This window comes from Trachemys scripta, chromosome 9 (genome assembly GCF_013100865.1).
Source record: "Trachemys scripta elegans isolate TJP31775 chromosome 9, CAS_Tse_1.0, whole genome shotgun sequence".
NCBI lineage: Eukaryota > Metazoa > Chordata > Testudines > Emydidae > Trachemys > Trachemys scripta.
The window spans coordinates 46,716,974-46,735,142 of NC_048306.1; the positions used below are offsets into that span (position 1 = coordinate 46,716,974).

The following is an 18,169-nucleotide window of genomic DNA, read 5'->3' on the forward strand; positions in this document are numbered from 1 at the left end:
CTAGGCAGTGTCCTTGAAGGCCTGGATAACACTGAGTTACATCTCTGGGCCAAACGTTGGCTACTCACTAATATTCACTGCACCATACTGATGTAAATGGGTAGAGCTGGGTGAAATTTTTTGGGTGAAAAATGCATATTTCGTGTCATGAGTGTTCTGAGCCTGATGGGTCATCCAAGGTAATTCCCTATGAGTCCTAAGGGCCCAGACAATCCACAAGAAGTGGTCTGACCAGGTGACCCCAAGGCAGGTACATAGGTTCCTAATGGAATAAGCCATCCAGGCACCGGCTTCTAATTTTCCCAGGGAGTGCTCAACCCCCGTCAGCCCCATGCCCCTCCCCCACTCCACCCCTTTCCCCAAGACCCCATCCCACCCCACTTCTTCCCACCCCCACTCCACGCCCACCCCACCTCTTCTCTCCCAAGTTCACTCCGTCCCCACTCCTCCTCTTCCCTCCCAGCACCTCCTACACGCAGCGTGTAGAAGGCGCTGGAAGGGAGGGGGAGGAGTTGATCGGCGGGGACCGCCGGTGGGCGGGAGGGGGAGGAGGGGAGCTGGCTGCCGGTGGGTGCTGAGCACCTGCTAATTTTTCTCCATGGCTGCTCCAGCCCTGGAGCGCCCACGGAGTCGGCGCTTATGGCAGCCAATTCAATCTGCCCAGTGTTGCTACCAGCTGTCTGGTAGTTCTGAGAGACTGCTCCTGACCCTGTCCCTTCTCCAACCACAGACAGTTGCAAAAATTTTGTTTTTACATCTTGGAAAGGAAATGTTTTGACTTTTTAGTTTGAAAACATTCCTTCCCCCCGTGACAGTCTATAGCTAGGGGGAGCATATTGTAATCCCCATATTCTTCATTTTCATATAATTGTGATCTCACATATAAAGCATGCTTTGTAAGGTATCAGGGGAAAGATTATGATCTTCTGAAAGTCATTTCTCTATCCAAATATGTGTATCATTAGTGCATATGAAATTATGAGAATTGTGTTGTATGGAGGTCACTAAAGCATGCTGTAAGTTGGGGAATCAACCAGATATTAGCTCCCCAGAGGCAACAGCAAGGAAAGTAACCAATGCCTGGGTGGGGTGTCAACGAGCCCATCAACAGCTATTGTCCAGCAAGGGAGCTACAATGTGATCAGGAACAGTCAACATGGATTCACCAAGGGCAAGTCATGCCTGACCAATCTGATTGCCTTCTGTGATGAGATAACTGGCTCTGTGGATATGGGGAAAGTGGTGGATGTGATATATCTTGACTTTAGCAAAGCTTTTGATACTATCTTCCACAGTATTCTTGCCATCAAGTTAAAGAAGTATGGATTGGATGAATGGACTATAAGGTGGATAGAAAGCTGTCTAGATTGTCGGGCTCAACGGTTAGTGATCAACGGCTCAATGTCTAGTTGGCAGTTGGTATCAAGTGGAGTGCCCCAGGGGTCGGTCCTGGGGCTGGTTTTGTTCAACATCTTTATTAATGATCTGGATGATGGGATGAATTGCACCCTCAGCAAGTTCACAGATGAAACTAAGCTGGGGGGAGAGGTAGATACCCTGAAGGATAGGGATAGGGTCCAGAGTGACCTAGACAAATTGAAGGATTGGGCCAAAAGAAATCTCATGAGGTTCAACAAGGACAAGTGCAGAGTCCTGCACTTAGGAAGGAAGAATACCATGCACTGCTACAGGCTGGGGACTGACTGGCTAAGCAGCAGTTCTGCAGAAAAGGACCTGAGGATTACAGTGGATGAGAAGCTGGATATCAGTCAGCAGTGTGCCTTTGTTGCCAAGAAGGCCAATGGCATATTGGGATGTATTAGTAGGAGCATTGCCAGCAGATCAAGGGAAGTGAGTATTCTCCTCTATTCGGCACTGGTGAGGCCACACCTGGAGTATTGTGTCCAGTTCCCCCACTACAGAAGGGATGTGGACAAATTGGAGAGAGTCCAGTGGAGGGCAACAAAAATGATTAGGGGGCTGAGGCACATGACTTATGAGGAGAGGCTGAGGGAACTGGGCTTATTTAGTCTGCAGAAGAGAAGAGTGAGGGGGGATTTGATAGCAGCCTTCAACTACCTGAAGGGGGGTTCCAAAGAGGATGGAGCTCGGCTGTTCTCAGTGGTGGCAGATGACAGAACAAGAAGCAATGGCCTCAAGTTGCAGTGGGGGAAGTCTAGGTTGGATAGTAGGAAACACTATTTCACTAGGAGGGTGGTGAAGCACTGGAATGGGTGGTGGAATCTTCATCCTTAGAGATTGTTAAGGCCTGGCTTGACAAAGTCCTTGCTTGGAGAGACTCAGCAATGCCACACAGACATGCCTGGATTTGTGTTCTACAAGCACATGGACTGAGAGTATAAAACAGGCAGAGTGGACACATACTGGGCCCTTCTCCTGCCCCACCTATGCTGCAAGCAACCAAGACACTGAGAAGAAGACTCCAACACAGGAGATTGGCCCAGATTTAAGGAACAAACCTGTGTATTAAGGACTACAGTATTCAGTGGTGTGAGAAAAACTGCTTAATCTAGTTGCTGCCTAGTCTAATAGGGTTGAGAGTTCAGACTGCGTGCTTATATTTTATTTTATTTTGGTAACCACACTGACTTGTTATGCTTTGGCTTATAATCACTTAAAATCTATCTTTATAGTTAATAAATCTATTTGTTTATTCTACCTGAAGCAGTGTGTTTGGTTTGATGTGTGTCAGAGACTCCCTTGGGGATAACAAGCCTAGTACATATCTATTTCTTTGTTAAATTGATGAACTTATATAAGCTTGCAGCGTCCAGCAGGTATAACTGGACACTGCAAGATGGAGGTTCCTAGGGTTGTTTCTAGGACCAGAGATATTGGCTAGTGTCATTCGGTTGCACGTAGCTGGGAGCAGCTTACATGCCAGAGGCTGTGCATGAACAGCCCAGGAGTGGGGGTTCTCACAGCAGTGCGGGGTAAGCCTGGCTCCCAGAGTCAAGGATTGGAGTGACCTAGCAGACCACGGGTCCGCGTAACACCAGAGGGAAACATCATACCCCCCACCCCAACTTTTCTAAATTGCCAGCAAATGGACAAATCCTTTATTTACCCAGCATCTGTTGATGAAGTGGTGTGGTTTGCTACTCAGGGAAGAAACTTGCCTTTTGACTTCTCGTTGGACAATGTCTGAACTTTCATAATCCAAATTGCTCTCCTGTGATGTCAGAGTTGGGATTGCCGGGTGTTATGGCTCATGGTTTAGTGTGAAGCAAAGGGGTTAGAGATAAATGCATTTCTGTGCTTTTGAGTGGGATCGGAATAAAATAAGATGGAGGAATTCTTCCGCTGAGTAGCTAACTTTGGTATTTGCAGTGTTGTTATAGCCAGGTTGGTCCCAGGATATAGAGAGACAAGGTGGGTGAGGTAATAGAAGATATTACCTCACCCATCTTGTCTAGCTAACTTTGTGTTCGTCCCACTGATTGATTACCCTCTGTGACACAGAGCCAGAAAGGGTTACACAACTAGCTGGCTAATTGACCCAGATTCAACCTTTAGAGACATATTAGTAGATAATGTTTGTGGTTTTGTGTGTTTATATACATATTGTTAGAGGTTAACAATGTAACCAAACAGTTCCTGTCTATTGCTGTATTCTGTTAATTCAGAGATCAAAAGGACATATTAACATTTAAATGAACTGTGAATGTAGTGATATCACTGTCTTGATTTTTCTTTTAAGTATATAGCAAATCACCTGCAAAAGGTGGGAGACAGGCAATTGCCTTATGTTAATCCATGTAGCTAATTACTGGTGATGTTTAAGAAATAGGAGGTTACTTCAAAAACACTACTGTTCACCCAAGGACTGTATGCAGTCAAAAGGCTGCCAAGAAAATATATAAAGGGCTTTTGGGCTCTGATCCTTTCATCTCAAATCTGCTTATGCTTCGTCAGGGGAAGTTTGAGCCACATGACTGAGATCTCCACTTCTATTCTGGATCACCCTGATATTGAACTCTGGACTAAACCTATGGACTAATTCTGAAAGAACTCTTTGCAGCTCTAAACCTGAGCCATTCTTTTTAGGTAACCTATCATTTAAATCAACTTCTGATGCCAGTGTGACACCAATTTTTTAAAAAGGCTTCAAAGGTGATCTCGGCAATTATAGGTTGATAAGCCTAACTTCAGTAGCAGGCAAACTGGTTGAAACTATACTAAGGAACAGAATTATCAGACACATAGATGAACATTGGGAAACATTGGGAAAGAGCCAACATGATTTTTGTAAAGGGAAATCATGCATTGCCAATCTACTGGAATTATTTGAGGGGGTCAACAAGCATGTGGACAAGGGTGATCCAGTGGATATAGCGTACTTAGATTTTCAGATAGCCTTTGACAAGGTCCCTCACCAAAGGCCCTTAAGCAAAGTAAGCTGTCATGGAATAAGAGGGAAGGTTTTCTCATGGATCAGTAACTGGTTAAAAGATAGGAAACAAACGGTAGGAATAAATAGTCAGTTTTTAGAACGGAGAGAGGTAAATAGTAGTATCCCCCAGGGGTCTGTATTGGGATCAATCCTATTCAACATATTCATAAAGGATCTGAAAAAAAGGGGTAAACAGTGAGATGGCAAAATTGGCAGATGATACAAAACTACTCAAGGTAGGGCCATACCTTTCAGAGTCCAATTCCCCAACCTCCATACACCCAGGGATTCTGTGTCTTGGGTCATTGATAGTAACATTGCTTTCTGTAGAATGAGAGCTGGACCTGCTGAAGAAAGAAAGTCATTGCAGGCCATGAAGAGCCCCAGAGATCGGCTAATGGCATCACGATCTGAAACAGCACATTCTTAAGTGATCCCTTTCCACAAGGAAAAATGTACTGTGGGAAAAGTGTAAGCAGTAGGAATGAAATGTGGAATCCCATTTGGTCAAGGCCTCTTAGTACCGAACATTAATATGGACAGTCTAGAAAAAGCGCTATTATTGTCTGCAGAAAACTATATGATGTTTGATTATATATTGAGCATTGGCAGTGTGCTCAGTGCCGTACAATCATAAATGAAGACCGGGTACCTGACAATCTAAATCAAAGTCCCGATTCTACTTCCAAGACTTACCAGTGCAATATCCTCAAGATTTTCCTTAGAGTCCTTGTCTAATATCACTCAACAAAACACACATCTCCCCCTCACCTGTTGAAATCAAATTCTTCATCATCCAGGTGCATGGGGACTTTGTATCGGATCTCTTGGGTAACAGCGCTGCTGTCTCCAGAAGAAGGGCTGGACCTACCAAAGAAGGAGGGTCATTCCAGTATGCAAAGGGCCTTGGAAATTGGCTCATGGGATTAGATTCTAAAATGGCCGAATCCTTTGTGAAATATCTGCTCCAGAACATGGCAATGTGGGGGAAGTATAGGCAATGCAAAATAAGCGTGGACTACAGAACTCCTTTTCCTAAACTCCTCTTAGCACTACCCATTAATCTGGGGATGTACAGCATTCTATGAGCTTTCCTCCCAGCAATAGTAGCTTGACAGTTGTAAGCAAAGTGCAATAGCCAACGGAGTCTGACCCAAGGTCAGCACCTGCACATCAAGCCAACATCCAGGGTCAGACTGGGAAGGAAGGAGGTCTTATGATTAAGGCACAACGCTGGGACTGAGAAGATATGCACCTCTAATAGCTCTGCCACTGATTCACTGCCTGTCCTTTGGCAAGAATCTTTTAGTTGCTGTGCCTCTGTTTCTTCATCTGTAACATCGGATAATCATATTTACTTATCTCAGAGAGGGGGTTGCAAGGCTAAGTTCACTCATGTATAATTAAGGTGTTAAGGTGTGAGCTGCTATAGAAAAGATTATTTTGTTACTTGGGCTCTCTTATGCTGGAGGTAGGAGACCTTTAGCATGGGCTGTATTCCACTCAACTATACACAAGTGCAAGGTCTACAGAAGTCAGTGAGAGTCCTGCATGCATTTCTGAGGGCTGGATTGTACCCATGAAGACACGCATGCAATGGACAGATCTTGGGAACATTGGAAGAAGCTTGGGCTATATTAGATCAGTTCACTGAGATTTGATTTTTCAATGGATATCATCTGAATATTAATTACTCAAATTAAGACCCTTGGCAGTGAGTTTGGAATTGGTTGGCCTAATTGCCCTGAACATTGTAGAGTAATAAAGTTTAAGGCCAGAAAGGACCAGCAGATCATCTAGTCTGACCTCATGTATGTCACAAGCCACGAGCACCACACAGCACCTGCACATCCAGAATTAGAGCAAACTACTGTGTGCTACAGGCAGAGAACAGGAGGGACCAAGGTGCAGCAGTGCCAAAGGTCCCTACAGGAAATAAATGAAATTGGCACCTGGCATGGGAATTTCAAATTGTGATGTTCTGCACCTGCTTGATGTTAAGAGGTTAGGGAGCAACAGGCACTTTCAAAGCCTTAGACAAAAGGGGAACGGAACATAGCTCAAGAATTCATCATCAGAGCAATATGATGGTTGTTCCCCCTAACTCCTTACTTTGCCACATTCAGTTCAGGCTCTTCGTGTTCTGTGGCTTTGGTACTCTCGTATCTGATCTCTCTTGTGGGACGTCTCTCCTCATAGCATGGGACAGATCTGGTAAAGAAGGAAAAGCCCATCATTGGCACCTGAATCATCATGTAAACCTGTTCTATGTGCTGAGAAAAAGGAAAGACTCTGTCCAACTGTTCAAAGACTCTTTCTATGGGGACTGTTTCATGGGCCCCAATTGCATTTCAATGTGCCAACCTACTGACACTGACTTTCTATATATTTCAGTTGCCCTTCAACACCTCTGTTGCCTCTGCAGCATCTTACGGTTACTAGGATGGGAGGAGAGCCTATTCACATTAACATTGGGTAAGAACTAAGGGTTCTAATCCCTCCAAGCACATGGCATTGACAAGAGAATAGAGCTCAAGTGTTCGAATCTTGTCAGGAAAAGCTGAGGTGAAATACACCTCAAGCTCACCTTACGTCCTGCAAGCTGGGGTATCTACACTCTTCTGCACAGTCCCTTTCATCATTTCACACTCCAGGGATGATGGCTATAATAAGAGTGCCTTCCAAGAGCAGTGGACTTTAGATTTTCCTTTGTCCTCAGATTTCCTGGATAACCCCACTAAATGCAACACCCACGTACCTTTTAGGGTCACATTCTGTATCACCCAGGTATCCAGGGACTGTGAATCTGGCATCAGTGTGATGTGCGGGGATGTCTCTAGATTGAGGGCTGGACCTGCCAGAGGAGGAGAGTCATTAAACTGCTTCACTCGCTGATATGTGTTGTTAAAGTGCTTCAGAAAGGGCATTCAGTGAAATTACTGTTTAGACCAGTGGTTGTTAACCGGGGGGTGCATACACCCCTGGGGGTGCAAGATACCCTTTCTGGGGGTTCGAGACATGCCAGATTTTTTTTAGAAGGTAAATCATCGAAAACACAAATTAAGCACAGGCATGTAAGTACAACTACTTTGTTTTATCAAACCTATGTATTTATTAACATTATATATTTAACGATTATGTACTGTAATATACAAACAAAATATATCTAGATTTAAGGGGTGTGAGAACATATTTATTAGATTTAAGGGGTGCGAGAACAAATTTTGATTTTTGATAAGGGGTGCAAGAACATATTTTGAAAACCAAAGGGGTGCAGGCTGCAGTAAAGATTAAGAACCACTGGTTTAGACTAATAAGATTGCACTGTGTGAGACACTAGAAATGGTCTGAAGAAAATAGAATGAAATTCAGTAAGTACAAATACAAAGTGCTCCATTTAGGAAGGAACAATCAATTGCACACATACAAAATGGGAAATGACTGCCTAGGAAGGAGTACTGCAGAAAAGGATCTGGGGGTCATAGTGGACCACAAGCTAAATATGAGTCAACAGTGTAACGCTGCTGCAAAAAAACCGAACATCATTCTGGGATGTATTAGCAGGAGTGCTGTAAACAAGACATGAGAAGTAATTCTTCCACTCTACTCCATGTTGATTAGGCGCCACATTTCAGGAAAGATGTGGACAAATTGGAGAAAGTCCAGAGAAGAGCAACAAAAATTATTAAAGGTCTAGAAAAAATGACCTATGAGAGAAAATTGAAAAAATTGGGTTTGTTTATCTGGAAAAGAGAAGACTGAGAGGGGACATGATAACTGTTTTCAAGTATATAAAAGGTTGTTACAAGGAGGAAGAAGAAAAATTGTTCTTCTTAACCTCTGAGGATAGGACAAGAAGCAATGGGCTTAAATTGCAGCAAAGGAGGTTTAGGTTGGACATTAGGAAAAACTTCCTAACTGTCAGGGTGGTTAAGCACTGGAATAAATTGCCTAGGAAGGTTGTGGAATCTCCATCATTGGAGATTTTTAAGAACAGGTTAGACAAACACCTGTCAGGGATGGTCGAGATAATACTTAGTCCTGCCATGAATGGAGGGGACTGGACTAGATGACCTCTTGAGGTCCCTTCCAGTCCTATGATTCTATGAAACTAGCAGGTAAGTGGTGTGGAAAGCTGTGTTCCTTTCAGAAAAACATTCTCACTATCTCTAACCAAGAAATACAGACTTCTAGAGAACAAATGCAGTTACTCTGTCTCAGCTAGTGCAGCAATCCCCGATAAAGCATAGCAAAAGTTTCTTGCAGGAATGTTAGCTAAACCCAGGATTGCTATCAGCAACTCCACGGCTTCTGACTACCTGGGTTGGGTTTTTGCCAGCCCCCACACATTGGGTTCACCATGCAACTCACAAAAAGGATAGAATGGTGTCACAAGATCATACCTCTCAACTCCCCAGTCCCTTTGGTGGGATAAAGTGTGAGACCAATATCAAAAACTAGGCACCCAAGAAAAAGAGACGCTGAGTGTCTTCAGCATCCATAGCTGCGACTCCGCTATCACTTTCCTGATTTCACATGGCTGATGTCAAGTTTGAAAGTGAACAAACTCCAACACTTGTGTAGAATGAAGACTCTAGATACCCAGGGAAATCATAAAGGTGAAGTGGACACAGCACAACTGTAGTTACCGCTACTAGCTTGGTTGATTCTGCAACAGAAAGCTTGATGAGCGATGAATCAACAAGACCAGAGGTAGGCAACCTATGGCACGTGTGCCGAAGGCGGCACGCGAGCTGATTTTCAGTGGCACTCACACTGCCCGGGTCTTGGCCACTGGTCCAGAGGGCTCTGCATTTTAATTTAATTTTAAATGAAGCTTCTTAAACATTTTAAAAATCTTATTTACTTTACATACAACAATAGTTTAGTTATATATTATAGACTTATAGAAAGAGACCTTCTAAAAATGTTAAAATGTATTACTGGCACACGAAACCTTAAATTAGAGTGAATAAATGAAGACTCGGCACATCACTTCTGAAAGGTTGCCGACCCCTGAACAAGACTAATAACCATGTGACTGCAGTGAACTGTGCCCGCTTCATGTTCTATACCTTTGGCTCAGGATGTGGATTGTGTTTCCTGGTCTTCTATGTACAAGATATCCCATTCTCATTCTCCTTTGCCCCACAGCCCTGTAGGTCACCCTGCTCCCTTTGGAAAGCTGATGCTAGTTTATCCCAATATCATCAGACCTCTACTTACACCACTGTGAACACCATCTCTAGGCTCTTACCTTGTGAGGTCAGAATTTGTGTCATCCAGATATTCAGGAACCCTGTACCGGTGGCGTGTCTCAGATGGGGGGTCAGCTGTATTGTCCATATAATATGCGTTGGACCTGCAAAGGAGAGAGACTCGTGACACCTTGTAAGAGCAGTTTGATGAATGGAGTTAATGTCTGAAGTAACAAAATCGTATGATGTGAAACTTTCCTTTTGGAAAAGAACTTACTGACCTACCTGCTGTTCACTTCAGACAGTGAGATATAACTTCCCATCAGTTACCATGCACCAGCATACTATACAACATGACAGCCTGCTGGTCAAAGTGTGCAGACTGGAATCTGGGAGACACATGCCAACATGGGAAAGAAGCTGAAGGACCTCAATGCACTTTTAAATGATGGGGTGTTTTTCTTCCCCAGGGACAATATATGCATCACCTCCCTCATAATTCTGCAGAAGTGCAGTCCCCTTGGTATGCCCTTTGTTAGGATGCCCTCTATCCCAACGGCAAGACAAAAACAGCAGCATGTGATGCTGTTAACAGACTCTGCTCTTACTTTATTGGGTCAAATTCATTGCCAGCCTCTAGGGAATCAGGATAGCTAGAAGAAAGGAAAGATATCACCCTTAGAAAACATATCCAGTGTGCAGAGCATGATAATTTGCATTACCCATTTCCTGAATATTTGTATCTGGCATTTATAAAAACCAAAAGGGCTCTCCTGAATCTTCCCAATGTCTAACAGGGAGACTGGGCTTCTTGGGAAGCCTCAGCATCCAACAGTTTTGGGCAACCGTGAAAAGGCATCATCCTCTGGAGATGAGCCTCAGCATATTTCTTACTGGGAAACGCTCCTTTGTTTTGGGAAAATAAATGCAAACTTCCCCACTTCCTGCTTTGTGTATCAGGGAGGTGGGGCCAGCCCTGAACATCAGGGTGAGTGACAGAGGATGGTAGTATGGCAGGCATATGGGGATTCAGACAAGGCCATTTTCACAGGGCCAGCCCACAACATTTTGGCACCTGAGGCGGGGAGCTCAAATGACACCCCCATGCCCCCTCGTTTGGGCCAAAACTTTGAAAGGTCTCGATTCTGCCTTCTTCCTGTTCTACTCCTCTCATGGTACTGCTCTGCTACCTACCCCAATAAAGGAGAACTAACAACTTAAAATGCCTTGTTCAAAAATTTTAAGTAACACTTAACTTTCAAACGCCTGAACAGCAAATGTAACTTTTCTTGTCTGCATAGTAAACACTGGCATTTTTATCTGTTTGAATAATCAAAGTGGTGCTTTCTGTGCCTTCTTGGTTGCAAAGATTCCTGAAGGTCCACAGTCTGGGCCAGCTCATGCTCTATTGAGAAGCTTGCAAGACCAACCAGCCTCTCCTGTGTCATTGTGGAGCGTAGATGTGTTTTTATTAACTTCAGCTTGGAGAAGTGTTCTCCACTGGCAACTATTACAGGAAGTGTTAGAAGTATGCGCAGAACTACAAAAGCATTTGGAAAGAGGGTGGTCATCTTATTTGTGCACATATATTCCAGAACAGCCTTTGGAGTTGATCCTGCTGAAATGTATCTTGAAAGGGCTTTCAGTTCATCACCTAAATCACTTGCATCAATATTGCGCATGTCATTATGTGTCAACACTGTCTCTAGTGCCCTGCATTGCTGGTGTAGGTCTTCTTCAGCTATAGTGAGGAGTTTTGGAATATCATACAACATCCTAATTATACTGCTGTGTTCTTTGAGCTGCATGAAACGTTCTTCAACTGACTGTATTGCACAATCTAGCACCTGCTTAAAGAATTCAACTTTGAATTGTTGTTCGGAGTCTCTTATGGGATTATCCCGTGCAGGGGTGAAAGTAACTTAAAGGACTTACCGGTACGCTGGAGTCCTGAGCGGGGGTGTGGCCTCAACCGGAAGAGGCGTGGCTCAACCGGAAGAGGTGGAGCCTTTCAAGATTTAAAGGCCCTGGGGCTCCGGCTTAAATCACCCCGGAGCTACCAGCTGCAGAGGCGGCTGGGCGCCCCGGGGCTCCCCGCAGCAGCCGGAGCTCCAGGCTCTTTAAATCCCCGCGGGACCTGGCTGCCGCAGCTCCGGGAGCACTTTAAAGGGCCCGGGGCTCCCCGCAGCGGCTGGAGCCCTGGGGGCCTTTTAAATCACCGCCGCGAACAGTTCCTGTCATAACATTATCCTCCATAATGGCAACTATGGCATCATCTATCTTCCCAATTTGGTGTTTGATAGGCTTTATCGCCTCCACTCGACTTTCCCATCATGTGGCACTCAGTGTCAGAGAGGATGTTCCCAGATGTTGCTTCAAAATTTGCCATCGATGAGTTGATGCAGAGAAAAATACATAAATGCTTTGAATTACATTAAAAAATTCAGCAGCCTCACTAGAAGTTGATGCTGCATCACTGACCACCAAGTTCAATGAACTGCATGGGACAAAAAAAGCTCGAGGGTTTAACTGTCAGATCCGTGTCTGCACTCCTCTGTTCTTTCCTCTCATTTGGCACCATTATCGTAACCCTGACCTTCACTTGCACAAAGGAAAATACTCTACACATTGATTACTAATTAAAAGGAGGCTGGATGTCCATGGTTACGTGTGTCAGGGCCTTCTTCTGCTACTCAAAGTAAGGACCCAGCTACCACATTCTACAAATCAACTGAAGAGATTATTTCAAATTCAGAGGCATCAAGGGAATGCTACCTCTCCTCAGAAGACATGTGGTCACAGTTGTTCACATGCACTTCCTCCTTTTCACTATGGAAATAAGACACGTAGTGAGTGAAAAGGATTCAGTCTTTCTTCTTCTGCTCCCCAAATTCCTTTCCTACCTTCAGACAAACCTGCTGTGGGGAACATGGGAAGACTAGTCAAAGGAAATTTTTTAACCTGCTCTTCTGAGCATAGAGCATTTGGTTTATTTTAACAGGCGCTGACTTTGTTTGTTTGAAAAGTGTGAATTGGGAGTGCTTTGTTCCGGATGGGCCTTGAGTGGTTGATTGGAGGGAAGCTTTGAGCCGGGGCAACTGCTTCAAGCCAGCAGCCTTATAAAAAGCAGTCAGTTGCGAACCGAGTGAGCTGCAAACAGAGGAAGTTTGCCTGGGGGGAGTTCCCTCAGAGTTTTTGCCTTTCAGGCTTCTGTGAGCAATAAATAAAACATCTGAAGAGGCTCTTAGAAGGAAAACAATATGGATAGTGAGCAATCAGCGGCTGTGACCTGCATAGGATGTGCCATGTTTGTCTTTCTCCCAGAGGATAGAAGCGACTTCGTCTATACGAAGTACAAGCTGGTCTCCATATTGGAAGAAAAGGTTAAAGGACTAGAGACCCAAGTATCAACCCTGCATTGCATCAGAGAAAATGAAGACTTTCTGGATAGAAGTCAGCATTTGGTACTGCAGGCATAGCATGCTGAAGAATCAGAGGGCAGTGCAGAATGGAGAAGAAAATTGGCAGCATGTGACCTTCAGAAGATTAAAGAGGAGAACTTATGTACCCCCAATACAGATAGAGGTAAGAAACCATTTTCAGGTTCTCTGCACAGGTACTATGGCGGGTAATGGTTTGGAGGAGTCACCTGAGGGAAGGGATCAGAAGGAGACCCCCTCGGCCAGAAGGCATAAGTTGCATTGTTCTAGGGATGGACCTGGCCACTACTCCTAAGAGGAGGAGACGGGTGGTGATGGTTGGGGACTCCCTCCTAAGGGGGACAGAGTCATCCATCTGCCGTCCAGGCCAGGAAACTTGAGAAGTGTGCTGCTTGCCTGGAGCTAGAATTCAGGATGTGACAGAGTGTCTGCCGAGACTGATCAAGCCCTCGGACGGCTACCCCTTCCTACTTCTCCACATGGGCACCAATGATATTGCCAAGAATGACCTAGGAACTATGTGGCTCTAGGAAGAAGAATAAAGGAGTTTGAGACGCAGGTTGTGTTCCCGTCCATCCTCCCTGTTGAAGAAAAAGGCCCAGGTAGGAACCATCGAATTGTGGAAGTAAATGGGTGGTTGCACAGGTGGTGTTGGACAGAGGGCTTTGGATTCTTCGACCATGGGATGTTGTTCCAAGAAGAAAGATTGCTAGGAAGAATGGGATCCACCAAACGAAGAGAGGGAAGAGCATCTTCACAGGCAGGCTTGCTAACCTACTGAGGAGGGCTTTAAACTAGGTTCGCTGGGGGATGGAGACCTGAGGTAAGTGGGGAAAGTGGGATACCCGTGGGGGAAACACAAGGAGGAGGGTGCAACAGGGGAAGCCTCTTGATTCATACTAAGAATGTAGGGCAATCGGCTAGTTATCTTAGGTGCCTGTACACAAATGCAAGAAGCCTGGGAAACAAGCAGGAAGAATTGGAAGTCCTGGCACAGTCAAGGAACTATGATGTGACTGGAATAACGGAGACTTGGTGGGGTAACTCACATGACTGGAGCACTATCATGTCTGGGTATAAACTGTTCAGAAAGGACAGGTGGGGGAGAAAAGATGGAAGAGTTGAACGGTATGTAAGAGAGCAGTATGATTGCTCAGAGCTCCAGTATGAAACTGGAAATAAGCATGTTGAGAGTCTTTGGGTTAAGTTTAGAGGTGAAAGCAACAAGGGTGATATCGTGGTGGGCGTCTGCTATGGACCACCAGACCAGAAGGATGAGGTAGACGAGGATTTCTTCGGACAACTAACAGAAGTTTCCAGATCACAGGCCCTGGTTCTCATGGGGGACTTCAATCACCCTGATATCTTCTGGGAGACCAATATTGCAGTGCACAGACAATCCAGGAAGTTTTTGGAGAGTGTTGGGGACAACTTCCTAATGCAAGTGCTGGGGGAACTAACAAGGGACCATGCTCCTCTTGACCTGCTGCTCACAAACAGGGAAGAATTGGTAGGGGAAGTAGAAGTGGGTGGCAACCTGGGTAGCAGTGACAATGAGATGGTTGAGTTCAGGATCCTGATAAAAGGAAGAAAGGAGAGCAGCAGAATACGGACTCTGGACTTCAGAAAAGCAGACTTTGACTCCCTCAGGGAACTGATGGGCAGGATCCCCTGGAAGGCTAATATAAGGGGTAAAGGAGTCCAGGAGAGCTGGCTGCATTTTAAAGAAGTCTTATTGAGGGCGCAGGAACAAACCATCCCGATGTGCCAAAAGAATAGCAAACATGGCAGGTAACTAGCTTGGCTTAACAGAGAAATCTTCGGTGAGCTTAAACACAAAAAGGAAGCTTACAAGAAGTGGAAACTTGGACAAATGATTAGGGAGGAGAACAAAAATATTGCTCGAGCATGCAGGGGTGTAATTAGGAAGGCCAAAGCACAATTGGAGTTGCAGTTAGCAAGGGATATGAAGGGTAACAAGAAGGGTTTCTAGAGGTATGTTAGTGTAAGTAGAGTCTGGATGAGCTCTCCCCTGACATCTAGTGGTGAGCTGTGGAAAAAGATTCAGAAGCTGACGTCGTATGCAAGGACACACCCACCCTGCATAGGTGCTTGGCATGATGGGACTGCTTGCTCAAATGATCACTTGTGGCTGGTGTTGGATCCCCAGTCTCCTTGTTTTGGGGGCAGGAGTAATAAAGGGTTGCTATCCCTGTTGTGTGAACCCAGGGCAGCAAAACTGTACCTGGCATACCCCAATGGAGGGACTCACCCTCAACCTAACAGCAGTCGCTAGGCAGGGGACATGGGTTCCAAAGCCCAATGAGGTGAGAGGGGGTGGGGATGGGTACTTGCATCTAGTGGTGTAGGCTGTCTTTAAGGGTCCTAGGCACTACTTGACTCTCCTTCTCCAGGGTATAATAAAAGAGCTAATTTAGACTCGATTGAGAGGCTTGTTACATGCTGCAAAGCTAAAATCCCTGATACCTAGGTCTAAATATTAGATCTACTTTTGCACAGTGTGCAAGAGACTGCCCAGTGTGCACCAGCAGTAAAGTTCCCCCACTAACAGCTGAACTCATTGAGAGCTGTGTTAAGTGTGTGTGTGTGTGGGGGGGGAAGACATCTTGGTGAGTGGGCAGCTGGTGGAGAGCTGTGATCAGCAGTGTGGCTGGTGGAGAGGGCGCAATCAGCAGGGCCGGTGCAACCACTAGGCAAACTAGGTGGTCGCCTAGGACGCCAAGTGGTTGGGGGTGCCAAAAAGCGGCAAGCCCCAGCCATGGAGGAGCTGGTGCGGCGCAGTGTGCAGCAGTCCTGCAAAGGCAGAGGCGTCACTAGCAGGGAGCAGCTACGCCCCCCACCCCTCCTGCCCAGGCTGCAGCCCGGCGCCCACCCCCTGCTCTTGCAGGCTGCAGCAGATGCATGCGGGCGGCAGCCTCCATGCACCCCCCCGGATCCCTCCTCGCCACGCTCGGGCTCTGCGGCTCCCGGGCATGTGAGCCGCTACCGCCGCCTGGGCACGGGGCCCTGAGCCTGCTCCCAGGAGCCGCAGAGCCAAAGCGGGGCGAGGGAGGAACCGAGGGGGTGCACGGGGGCTGCGCCCACATGCATCCACTGCAGGAGCCCCCTGGAGGGGCGCTGGGCTGTGGCAGGCACACCCCCTGGTTCCCCCCTCACCATGCTCGGGTTCTGTGGCTCCCCGGCGTGTGAGCTGCCACCACCGCCACTGCCCCTGCTGGAGGGCTCTGGCGATCGGTGGGGGACATAGGCGGTAGGTGGCATCTGAGTGTGCAGCCACCTCCTCCACAGGCTCCAACTTTCTCGACTCCTGCCGCTCTCCAGCCCGTGCGCCCCAGGCCAGGCACTTCCCCAGTGCAGCAGCAGGCAGAGCTGCTGGGGTGGGAAGTTGCTTCGGGCCCCGCTGTTCAGGAAGCCGGTAAAGTTGGAGCTCGGGGAGGAGGCGGTGACAGATGATGTTGAAAAAGCTGAAGTACTCAATGCTTTTTTTGCCTCAGTCTTCACAGATAAGGTCAGCTCCCACCGGGCAGCACAGGATGGGGAGGAGGTGAGCAGCTCTCAGTGGTGAAAGACCAGGTGAAGGACTATTTAGATAAGCTGGACATGCACAAGTCCATGGGAACGGATGTAATGTATCCGAGGGTGCTGAGGGAGTTGGCTGATGTGATTGCAGAGCCATTGGCCATTATCTCTAAAAACTCATGTCGATCAGGGGAGGTCCAGGACAATTGGAAAAAGGCATATATAGTGCCCATCTTTGAAAAGAGAAGGAGGAGAAACCGGGGAACTACAGACCGATCATCCTCACCTCAGTCCCCAGAAAAATCATGGAGCAGGTCCTCAAGGAATCCATTTTAATATAATATATGGAGATATACCTATCTCATAGAACTGAAAGAGACCTTGAAAGGTCATCAAATCCAGCCCCCTGCCTTCACTAGCAGGACCAAGTACTTTTTGCCCCAGATCCTTAAGTGGCCCCCTCAAGGATTGAACTCACGACCCTGGGTTTAGCAGGTCAGTGCTCGAACCACGAAGCTATCCCTCCCCATTTTGAAGCACTTGGAAGAGAGGAAGATGACCACGAACAGTCAACATGTATTCACCAAGGGCAAGTCATGCCTGACCAACCTGATTGCCTTCTATGATGAGATAATTGACACTGTGGATATGGGGAAAGCCGTGGACTTGACTTTAGCAAAGCTTTTGATACGGTCTCCCACAGTATTCTTGACAGCAAATTAAAAAAGTATGGATTGGATAAATGGACTATAAGGTGGATAGAAAGCTGGCTAGATCATCGGGCTCAACGGGTAGTGAGCAACGTCTCGATGTCTAGTTGGCAGTTGGTATCAAATGGAGTGCCCCAGGGGTCAGTCCTGGGGCTGGTTTTGTTCAACATCTTCATTAATGATCTGGATGATGGGATGGACTGCACCCTCAGCAAGTTTGCAGATGACACTAAGCTGCGGGAGAGAGGTAGATACACTGGAGGATATGGATAGGGTCCAGAGTGACCTAGACAAATTGGAGGATTGGGCCAAAAGAAATCTGATGAGGTTCAATAAGGACAAGTGCAGAGTCCTACACTTAGGATGGAAGAATCTCATGCACTGCTATAGGCTGGGGACCGACTGGCTAAGCCACAGTTCTGCAGAAAAGGACCCAGGGATTACAGTGGATGAGAAGCTGGAAATAAGTCAACAGTGTGCCCTTGTTGCCAAGAAGGCTAATGGCATATTGGGCTGTGTAGTGGGGCGGCTGCCCCACTCCTGGAGAATTTAGGCTGCAGCAGGCCAGTGGGCCTGCACAGATGGGCAGCCAATCAGAGAAGGGCTTAGTGGGAGCCAATCAGGGCCCAGATTGGAGACAGCCAATCAGGGCCTGGCTCAGCCCTATAAAAAGGCTGCTCAGGAAGGGAACAGTCAGCCTGTCCCAGACCTTCATGGGAGAAGGTCTGTCTTCAGAGGGGAGACTAGCACCTGGGACAAGACAGCACAGCACAGCGCTGGGCAGGCCTGGCGGAGCAGAAGGGAACTCCAGCCTGGTGTCTGCCAGACTGCAGGCCCTGAGGGGAAGGGACTAGCCAGCGCAAGGCG

General features: G+C 46.6%; 1 protein-coding gene across 6 annotated transcripts in view; it reads right to left on the bottom strand.

Annotated features, from left to right (window-relative positions):
• The window catches only part of ZNF185 (zinc finger protein 185 with LIM domain), a 108,784-nt gene that overhangs the window by 40,955 nt on the left and 49,660 nt on the right, over positions 1–18,169 (bottom strand). For 4 of the 6 annotated variants that reach the window (XM_034782508.1, XM_034782510.1, XM_034782512.1 and 1 more), the window contains 6 exons: positions 10,221–10,265; positions 9,672–9,776; positions 7,173–7,268; positions 6,527–6,625; positions 5,186–5,281; positions 4,663–4,761 (listed from right to left, as the gene is read on the bottom strand). In XM_034782508.1, the coding sequence (XP_034638399.1) occupies positions 4,663–4,761; positions 5,186–5,281; positions 6,527–6,625; positions 7,173–7,268; positions 9,672–9,776; positions 10,221–10,265 (540 nt within the window). The remainder of the gene's footprint in view (positions 1–4,662; positions 4,762–5,185; positions 5,282–6,526; positions 6,626–7,172; positions 7,269–9,671; positions 9,777–10,220; positions 10,266–18,169) is intronic. The other 2 variants (XM_034782509.1, XM_034782511.1) reach the window with 2 other exon arrangements.